Source organism: Cucurbita moschata, unplaced genomic scaffold (assembly GCF_002738365.1).
Source record: "Cucurbita moschata cultivar Rifu unplaced genomic scaffold, Cmos_1.0 Cmo_Scf00008, whole genome shotgun sequence".
NCBI lineage: Eukaryota > Viridiplantae > Streptophyta > Magnoliopsida > Cucurbitales > Cucurbitaceae > Cucurbita > Cucurbita moschata.
This window is the reverse complement of record NW_019268524.1, coordinates 628,226-638,423: the sequence shown is the minus strand read 5'-3', so window position 1 is coordinate 638,423 and position 10,198 is coordinate 628,226. Positions and strand designations below refer to the sequence as shown.

General features: G+C 31.9%; 3 protein-coding genes across 3 annotated transcripts in view; 2 read left to right on the top strand and 1 right to left on the bottom strand.

Annotated features, from left to right (window-relative positions):
• The first annotated feature begins 1,526 nt into the window (after nucleotides 1-1,526).
• On the top strand, nucleotides 1,527-2,390 carry LOC111446496 (protein RADIALIS-like 3). Its single transcript, XM_023085331.1, has 2 exons — nucleotides 1,527-1,832; nucleotides 2,166-2,390. Exons 1-2 carry the CDS (start codon nucleotides 1,573-1,575, stop codon nucleotides 2,188-2,190), a joined length of 285 nt encoding a protein of 94 aa, XP_022941099.1. The 5' UTR covers nucleotides 1,527-1,572; the 3' UTR covers nucleotides 2,191-2,390.
• A 2,051-nt stretch (nucleotides 2,391-4,441) lies between these two features.
• Nucleotides 4,442-8,012, top strand: LOC111446083 (maf-like protein DDB_G0281937). The gene is made up of 9 exons (XM_023084742.1): nucleotides 4,442-4,621; nucleotides 5,704-5,775; nucleotides 5,860-5,934; nucleotides 6,062-6,142; nucleotides 6,830-6,899; nucleotides 6,981-7,072; nucleotides 7,356-7,397; nucleotides 7,500-7,580; nucleotides 7,725-8,012. Exons 1-9 carry the CDS (start codon nucleotides 4,583-4,585, stop codon nucleotides 7,812-7,814), a joined length of 642 nt encoding a protein of 213 aa, XP_022940510.1. The 5' UTR covers nucleotides 4,442-4,582; the 3' UTR covers nucleotides 7,815-8,012.
• A 28-nt stretch (nucleotides 8,013-8,040) lies between these two features.
• Nucleotides 8,041-10,198, bottom strand: part of LOC111446080 (sugar transporter ERD6-like 6) — a 5,439-nt gene continuing 3,281 nt past the window's right edge. Inside the window, exons 12-18 of the mRNA XM_023084738.1 lie at nucleotides 9,543-9,589; nucleotides 9,388-9,450; nucleotides 9,244-9,303; nucleotides 9,095-9,160; nucleotides 8,937-8,996; nucleotides 8,328-8,442; nucleotides 8,041-8,233 (exon numbers count right to left, since the gene is read on the bottom strand). Coding sequence (XP_022940506.1) covers nucleotides 8,121-8,233; nucleotides 8,328-8,442; nucleotides 8,937-8,996; nucleotides 9,095-9,160; nucleotides 9,244-9,303; nucleotides 9,388-9,450; nucleotides 9,543-9,589 — 524 coding nt within the window. The 3' untranslated portion in view covers nucleotides 8,041-8,120. The remainder of the gene's footprint in view (nucleotides 8,234-8,327; nucleotides 8,443-8,936; nucleotides 8,997-9,094; nucleotides 9,161-9,243; nucleotides 9,304-9,387; nucleotides 9,451-9,542; nucleotides 9,590-10,198) is intronic.

Below are 10,198 nucleotides of genomic sequence, written 5' to 3'. Positions count from 1 at the left end.
AAAAAAAAAAAAAAAATATATATATATATATATATATATATATATATATATATATATATATATATATATATATATATGTAGCAAATTGCATGAGACAGTGGAAGATTAGGATAACATTATCTTGCTAATTAATATCCATGGAGAATGGCATATGTTCCTTATGTCCCATATGGCCTAAGATTGACTCGCAATCTCATCTTAGACTTGACATAATATGCCCACTCAACCATATAAAACCATAAATTAATATAAATTTAGTTCAGTTTTAAATTAGCCGTTAGTAACATAAGTGTTAAATTAGCCAACTAAAATCTTAAAAAATACGAAATTAAAAATTAAAGCCTAATTTTATAAGGAATAAAAATCACCATTTTATTGCACACATAAAAAATAAAAAGTAAAAAAAAAAAAACACAAAAAATATTTTATAATTTAATCAAAATTACAACGTGAGTGAGACGAAATGTCACGGAAAAAACTAAGACCAATATGAAAAAACGTGAAAAGAGGTGGTCACGAGTAAAGTACGGAAAGAATTTTTTTTAACACAAAATTTTTATAATTTAACCAAAATTATAACGTGTGTTGGACGAAATGTCACGAAAAAAATCAAGGCTAATATGGAAAAACGTGAAAAGAGATGGTCACGAGTGAAGCGTGGAAAGAGACAGTTACGAGTGAAATATGAATTGCACCAACATTACACGAAATCGATTAAATCTACCGCTAAATTTTGTTAATTAGGTTAAATCATAGACCCTAAGTTAATAGGTTATATTAAATTTAATTACACCAACACTTTAATATTATTAAGGTTCGTAAATATAAAATAAAAAGTAATTTTAAAAATGTTTAAAATAAAAATTTTAAAATTTTCTCTATAATGACTAAATTCAAAATTTAACTAAAAAAAATGTTATAATTATAGTTCGAAAAAAAAAAAGTTAAATAAAATTGGGAAATTTGTTAAAATAATCATATTGCTTGCTGCGAGCTCGAATTATTTTAACAATTAATATCTCGCACGTGCCAGCAGCATATCAAGTAATTGGAATGGGTAGTTGATTATTTATTTTTTTATTTTTATTTTTTGTCTGCAATTACGGGAAACGTGAGTGGGCAAAAAGCTGTTCAAAATGGGATTTTGAACAAACTTTCTCCGTTAAAGTTCACACGCGTGGAGTTGGTGCCTTTTCTTCCCTTCAGGTTTACGATCTCTAAAATCAGAGATATTTAGATTATTTTTTTTAAATTCAACATTTTTTAAATTTATAAGATGTGAAATTAAAATAAAAATTAATTAAATTATATACATTTTAGAGATTTAATAATTATCTTGTTTTTATTTTAAAATGTTATTAAAAATACAAAAAATGATTAAATTAAATGGTGATTTAGTATTTAGTATTTTTTTTATTTTAAAAATTGTCACCGTGTTTTCCGTGGAAAGCAACGGGTAAAAGGCAAATAACGTTGAACCCACTTGCGCCATATTCCGTCTCTGTTTCTCAAGTATTTAAGCAGCAGAAGTGGCAGCCAGTTCTCTCATAAAATTTCAACCACTGCGATACGATGGCCTCTGGATCGAAATGGACGGCGAAACAGAACAAAATGTTCGAAAATGCTTTAGCCATCTACGACAGGGACACGCCGGAGCGGTGGAACAACCTCGCCAGAGCCGTCGGCGGGAAGACGGCGGAGGAAGTGAAACGGCACTACGAGAATCTCGTTGAAGACGTCAACAAGATCGAAAGTGGCCAAGTTCCTTTCCCCGCTTACACAAAATCCGAACCCGCCGGCACAGGATTTCGCTTTGTTGACGAAGAACAGCGGTAACCAAAAAACCCTTTTCTCCTTTTTCCTTTATTATTATTATTATTTTCTTTTTTTGGCAATGTATTTTAAAACTCAAATAAAATCATTACTATGTAAATACATTTGGGTTAAATTATAATGAACTAAATCTTTAATTCAAATTTATTTATTAATAATAATAATAGTTTCGCTACCACATTTTCAAAATTTATACAATTAAAAACTAATTTTAAATTTTATTGAAAATATTAAGATCAACTTTAATTCAAAATACAATCATTTAAATATATTTTAAGAATATAATTTAGCTTTTATAAATTTAAAAAAGGATTTGTCTGGGATTAATGCAGGATGAGGAGTCTACAGTTGCATTAAGTATGAATTTGGGATGAATTTTCAATTTAAACTTGCAATGTTGAACACAGGCAGGCTTTAGTTACTGTGAAGGCCAAATGTAGCTACTTTTCTTCAGCCGTATTTACTGTATTTTCTAGTCTTTGTCCCTTTCTCATGAGCTGTCATCCCAAATTGTTCTATATTTAATGAATACATTACTGGTATGAGTTATTAGTGTACTTCCATAATTTATTAGTCGCATAATTAATTATTTTAATATTTTGAGGTTAAATTAATAAAAACAATTATATTTTCAACTTTGTAACTTCACAAATATTCATACATTTTTTTAAATTTCAATAATAGTATTAAATAAAAAAATCTAAAAAAAGACTACTTACTTTTAGATAGAAATGATGATACTTTTATTTAAAAAGATATATTTAAATTGTTAAGAGTGTTTTAAAAATACCCTAAATTTAAAAAATAACTTTGCCTTTAATAATATGTTTAAAATTTTTAAAACTAGTAATAACACCTTTAATCTTTAAAAAAATAAAAAATAAAAATTATTATTAACCAAAATATGGATAAAAATGCTTCATAAATTACCTCCAAATAAAAAGTGTTTTTAAATGATTAATTATTAGTATTTTTTAACTTAAAAAAATAAAATAAGGTGTTTTTAATTTAAAGCTATCGATGAATCTTTTGAACAAAAAAAATTTAAAAGGTAAAGTTCGATCCTTTTAGTAATTTGTTCTTATTTTAACGTTTATTTTAGTTCAATTATGAATATGGATTAAATTAACGACCTTATTCTAAATTATGATCAGTGGACGAACTTTTTAAATATTTTAAATGGTTTTTTTTTTTTAGAATTTAAAGTATTAATTTAATTACTTACAAATAATTTATAATTATTAGTTTAAAAAAAGTTAATTTAATTGAACATGTTTGCACATCTCAAACAATATACAATGAAAGTGTGTTGTATGACTATAAATGGAAGGTAACTGAAGCATGTGGAATTAAAATTAAGTTTATTTGTTTAATTACGTTTTTTTTTTCTTATTTCAAATATGTGACAGAAACTTCGAATATTTAACTTTTTAAAATAAAAAATGTATTACTACGTGCAAATATACGTGTTTTTAAATTTAAAATTAGCTTATAACTTATAAATTATTTGAACAGAATCTACAATTATTATTAAACTAATTTAAATGGCCTTTTAATTAAATGTTTTCTGAGATTTGGACATAAATTATAATTTATTTATTAACTTATAGGTTTGAATTATTTATTATTCAGAATTTTTAAAATATCAATTTATTTTTTCAACTGATTTTAAAATTCATGAAATGACTACATTTATTTTCGTGAGCAATCTACTTCGTTTTATTTAGGCAACTGTTTGACTTTTTGTTATTCTAATACAAAAATGATTTTTAAATTAAAAAAATATTTTGGGTTCGATAATTTATAGTTTAACTCAACCCTTTATTTTCAGATAAAATTTTCAAGTTATTTTTTAAAATTATTTAAAATAATCATATTTATCTATATTACATGGTAAGTTAATAATTAAAATATCATAAAATTTAAATATTAAATATTCATAAATCACAGTACATTATTAATATCGATTATAAATTTCAAATATTGTTAATTTTTATACGGTAGGACATGGCTGAATTGTAACTCTGTTTTTCGGTAAAAAAAATATTAACTCACAAATCGACTTAAAATTTTAATTTTAAAAAAATTTAACCCAACTTATAAGATAAAATAAATCTAAACCCAACTCCATCCTATCAACATGCTTAGCAAAAAGTTAACTTAACACCGTTTACAAGAGTGTGGAAATCTCTCCCACGCGTTTTAAAGCCTTGAGGGGAAGCTCGAAAGAAGACAATATCCGCTATCTGTAGGGTTTCTGCTATTACAAATGGTATCAGAGCCAGACACCGAACTATGTGCCGGCGAGGAGGTCCTTCCTTAAAGCGGGTAGACACGAGACCGTGTGACAGTAAGGATGATGGACCCAGAAAGGAAATGGACTGTGATGTCCCACATTAGTTAGGGGAGGAAAACTCGGGTTGGACCGTAGACTAAACTTTTAGTCAACTATTAATTATAAATCAGTCAAACTTACAGTAAATACAGATAAAATAAAGGGGTCCTTCTCCAATATATTTTGGGCCGAAATTGGAAAGGGCCCATTTTGCTCTGAAGCCCGTTTAAGAGAAGCCCATACAAAGTCACAAACTTAGATAAAGTCCAGAGACCCGAATAGAGGCGCAGACAAGTTTCGTCCCGCCGAGAGAAGATAGTAGAGCTATCTGCTAGAGACGCTGGTACATCGATTCAAGTTAACGCGCCATTCATCAGTAATCTGTTACGAGCTTCAGCTTTCAACTGATCGGCGATGCAGGGAGTTATGGAAGCTAATTTGTCTTCGTTTAAGGTACGGCTTGTTTCCACTCTTTCCTGCCTTTTTCCGGCTTGTATGAAACCGAAATCTCTGGACGCGCATACTCTATCAAGGATGAATCTATTTTCTTCTGTTTTCTATCTTCTTCATGATGCGTTAAGATCCAGGAACTCTTTTTCAAACGATTTGTTCGTTTATTGGCTGTGTATATGACAAGGTTCTTCGAGTTTGCTTTCTAGCAATCGGCATGTCGACTGCAACTACCAATATATAGCTGATATTTACTTACCTTTCAGAAGAAATGGTGTTTGTTTGCAGTCAGTATTGATTGTTTTATAATGCTCCACGTTGAGCTGAGTCTTTTGGTTTTGTTTTGTAAATTTGCAATGACGTTCACTGTGAAAGACTGGACACTACTAAAGCTAGCAGTGATCGTCAAGTGCTCTTTAACTTCGAGTTGACACTGCCTATATGTTTAAATTCGTCTACCTCATTGAGATCTCTGATCCGATCATCAGTACAATATGCAGAAATTCGTTTGTTTAGTATTTATCTAAGTACTGATTCCAATAGTTGAAGACAAAATACTGAGCAATTGCATAATCCAGACTTAAGGAAGTTTCTATTAGCGGTATTATGAATATCAAATGTCCGTGTCGGTCCATCAATATGGAAATGTTGCGGATATTTTAAAAAATATCACGTTCATAAGAGTTTTAAACTATTCGTATTAATAAATAATCATCTATCAGTTCATCGTTGATTGTATTTATATTTTTACTGTTGTTAATTTCTAATATTTCTTGATCTTTACCAATTGTCATTGAGGTATTCGTCAGATTTAGGCGAGAAGAAAAAGATGCTTTTCTCGATGCTTAATCTTTTGATTTATAAAAATGCCAGCACGACTATTAGAAAGTTACTCCATTCTAACTATAACCTTTGACTATGGCCATTACATTCTGAAACAACTTTGAGAATCATCATCGATTTAACCTTGTGGGTTTGCTTAACTTTTTCTCTGTTTAGAAGCGCTCTTGTCCATTGTGGTGTGGTGTGACTTGGCGTCTCTCACTGGCAATAATGTTTTGGTTTAAACGTGTGTTGTTTGGCAGATAATTTTGGGATCATCTTCAGAGGCGCGTAGAAAAGTATTATCTGAGATGGGCTATGAATTCACCATTATGGTATTTTCTACGCAGATGTACTTACATGACCTGAAAACTTTCCATTCTCAGATATTGGTTTAACTATTCTATCTCAAAATGAAGTCTGCAGATATTGATGAGAAAGCCATTCGCAAAGAAAAGCCGGAAGAATTGGTCGTGGCTCTTGCAGAAGCAAAGGTCAGGTATCATCTCGCGGTTCATTCGTTCTACACCGTATTCTGTGTTTCACAACTTCAGTACTGGGTTTGGTACGGTAGTTGGTGATTTTGGCTTTATTGCTTAGCTGATAGATATTTATTGTCAGGCAGAAGCCATCTTAGGAAGACTTTCCATCGATGATTTTAAGAAGGACGCAGAGCCCACTCTATTGATTACTTCTGATCAAGTATATATTTCATGTCCTTTGACATCGGTCCGGTTTTATATGTTTTAAGTGATCTTAATCTTCGATTTCAACCGCATGGAAAAAATCACTGTACAATGTTCATTGCACGTCTCTTTCTACCTGACTCAGCAACGAGAGTAAGGGATTTGTTGCCTTCAAAATTGGCATATTGAATTTTCTTAGCATTTCCAAACTGATCAGAATCTTAGACATTTCTAATATTTTTAATTATTTGCATCTCTAAAACTGTTCTTGTCCTAAAATGAAAGAGGATTATAGAAAGTTAATTAGAATGATTTTCATGTCTGACATCAATTTCTTTCTTTTTCTTAATATTTTGTGATTTGCTAGAAACTTTCTTGAATCAATCAGCCGATAATGGCAAGTAGATGCTCAATGGCCTTTCCACAGTTTCTGTCCCCTTCACTAATAACCGAATAAGTATATTACCAATCCCATTTGAAAGACCTGCTGCCACTTGCTATGCCCTTGTTGTACTCATTTACCTTGAGATAGATATTATGGAACGGTTTGCTTATATTTTGGTTCTTAGCCCCGTTGCGTATTGTATCCTAAAAACATAAATGATCTTTTCTTGATAACCCATACCATTCTGCATTTTCTTGTTCTCTTTGCAAAGTTCCTCTTAGACACGCTATCTTACTTCTATTGGTAATCAATGTGGAGGTGGTGATCTATGAAGGTGTCGTCAGAGAAAAACCTGGCAGTAAGGAGGAAGCACGACAATTTATTAAAGGTTTGTTTATATAATAGTAATGCTTCTCTATTTTATTTACTATTTCTGGAATGTTTTAGTTCGCAATGTTTTTTGTTGCAGATTACTCAGGAGGGCATGCAGCGACACTCGGATCCGTACTTGTTACAAACCTTAAAACAGGATTTAGGAAAGGTGAATGGGATCGGGTGGAGGTATATACATATACATATATATATATTTGTATTTCTTTTGATGATCTTTATATTTCTCATTTACGAGTACACGTATGTGCGCTGTGTTGTGGGACCAGCAGAATATAAGCTAAATACTGTTATTTTAAAATCGAGGGAAGGAGCTTCGTGTTCTGCTTCTATCCAATATTGATTTTCTGATTCCTAGCAACTGATAGATGGCTTCTAGAAGATTTTGATTCCTAGCACACATTTCTTTGTTTTCTTATGTCATTCGATATTGATGCGCGCTCTTATCTTGCAGATCTATTTCCATGAAATACCTGATGAAGTCATTGACAAGCTGGTAGAGATTTCGCTTTATAACTGGTTGTTGGTCGTGTTTTCATTAGGAAGATAAACTTTTGTACCTTTTGTCACCTTGATTTTTTTTCCCTATACATTTCAGATCGAGGAGGGGGATGTGCTGTATGTTGCCGGTGGGCTGTTAATCGAGAATCCTTTGATTTTACCCTATGTGAAAGAAGTGGTTAGTTTCCCTTCTTTCTATACTATTGAGTTTATTCTGTATGAACCCGAAACATATCACCAACAAATCGGTTGGGACAATCACAATTGTGTCCATCGTTTCAATTTATAGTAGAGATAAATTACGGATTTTGGGTCTCTGCAGGTAGGGACGACGGACAGTGTGATGGGACTTCCTAAGGCTCTGACTGAGAAACTTTTGAAGGAAGCCATTTTAGGTGCTATGGATAATTAATCACACATTTCACCTCTATCTTATTTTCTAATCAATGAACGAATGATGTTTTGACGTACGTAGATCAAACACCTGAATTGATGAACCAATCAAATAATTAGGCAACCAGTTCAAGAAACTTGCACAAACTGTGCTAGTATTACAATGATACTACAAGACAAGGGGATTTCAGAGCTTTAAGACACTGGTATTTTTATATATTGAGGGACAATATGCATATTTACTATTTTGCAGTGCAGTGTAGGAGGATGGGTTTCTTTCCAACACAGGCGGGGTATCAAAGAGAAACTAACAAAAACAACCTTCTTATCTGAAGGAGAACTGAATTTCTTCCAGTGTTCTTCCTTTCGTCTCGGGGACCCAGAGTATAATAAATGCCATTGTGAATGCACTTACAGACATGTAGATGGCGAACGTTCCTGCAACAGCAGCAGCAGCAGCAGAAAAGCATGAGACTGAAGCCAATGCAATTCAAATATTGAGTGAGAAACAGCGAAGGAGAAAGAACAAAACCTCCATTGCTCCATTCAAAGAGCAAGTTTGCAGTCATCGTGACTAACGAAGCAATGAACCAGTTGGCTAACGTTGCCAGGCTCCCTGCGAGACCCTTAATATTGATGGGAAGAATCTGCGGAACAATTTTTTCCCCTTAGACAACAGAAGACATAACTCCAACCAACTACGCTAATCGGTTATATGGAGCTTCAGATCGGAATCAATCTTCACAACCAAATACAGGTAAAAGTTGATTCTTTTATTCAGTTTGATTCGCAGTTTCTTGCTAAAATTATCAAACATCATATAGTGTAACGACCTAAGTCCACCGTTAGTAGATATTGCCCTATTGAGTTTTCCCTTTCGGGCTTCCCTTAAGGTTTTTAAAACACGTCTGTTAGGGAGAGCTTTCCACATCCTTATAAACGGTGTTTCGTTCTCTTCCCCAACCGATGTGGGATCTCACATATAGGATAAGCCACAACAATAGGAAAGATCTTGTTTTCACTTAAGTAAGTCTACGTTACTAGCAATTTCCGTACTTAAGTAAGTCTACGTTACTAGCAATTTCCGTACTTAAGTAAGTCTACGTTACTAGCAATTTCCGTGGATGGGGAGTGAAGATACCTCAGACATTATAATCCATGGAATAGCCCCAAGACCCAGAGAGAAGAAAACCACCAGGGCCTGAAGAAACGAAATTAGCCATATGAGCATTACTACAGGGAGAATACTTCTAAAACTCGAAAGTTTTATTGCGTAGTGTTGGTTCAAGCTAAACATACCACAACACCAACGACTGATAACGTACTCAGAATACCAAATAAATTGGAAGTGTCCGGGGTATGACCCTATTGATAATGTAGGGAAGCAGTGTTAGAGAAGAAATTTCCAGCCTTATAATTATAAATTACAACCACCCGAGAACCTTTACCTTCAAAAAGAATACTGAGGAAACAATTAAAAGGCTGAACGTCATTCCAGCTGTGGACACCTGAAACATAAAATTTTCCATTTTTTTTCACTCCCCAAAAAAAAAAAAGATGAGTGGAGAACTGAGAAGAAATAAGAGACTTACAATAAGGAGAATTCGACGGCCTGCTCTGTCAACCAACCATGTGGTCACTGCAGTGGCAATAACCTAAAAGTCATGAAATTCCATGTCAATACCAAATTATCAGCCACGAAGGCATGGAGGTAATAGTTTGTGTAAGGCAATTCTTGAAAATGAACCTGGACTGCACCCAGCCCAAATGTAGCAGCATTACTTGATTTAACACCTGTTTCATACAAAGATCATCAGGTTTAAGAAATGAGGTTGCAACAAGATCCTTGAATTCAATAAAAGCAAACTATAAAACTAACTTATTATTGAAATCTGTGTACCAATGCTGTACTAGAAACTAATGCCATGATCAGAAGAAGAAAAAAAAAAAAACAATTTGAACGTCTTTTAAAAAAAAAAAATGCTCAATTTTTATTTTAGGTAAAAAAAATATTTATAAACTTTCAAAAGTTTCAATAATATTATTAAATTATTCAAAATATTTTTATTATTATTATTTTTTTAATGTACTTTTGAAAATACCTTTAAGCTTTAAAAATTTTCATTAATATCTTTCCATTTTTTAAAATAGTTATCTACACCTATAATATTTTGTAAAAACGTTTTGAAAAGTCATGTTTATACGGTAATAATAATAGTCGGGTGTTTTTGAACTTTTTAAAAAATTTAGAGGTATTTTTAAAATTTGTAAGAAGATTTTAAAAGTTTTAATGAAACTTTTTGAGGCTCAAAGGTATTATCGGAATTGGAAGACAAAGTGCAAATTTTAGAATTATTTTTATTAATTTAGAAAAAAAAAAAAAAAAAAAAAAAAAAAAAAAAA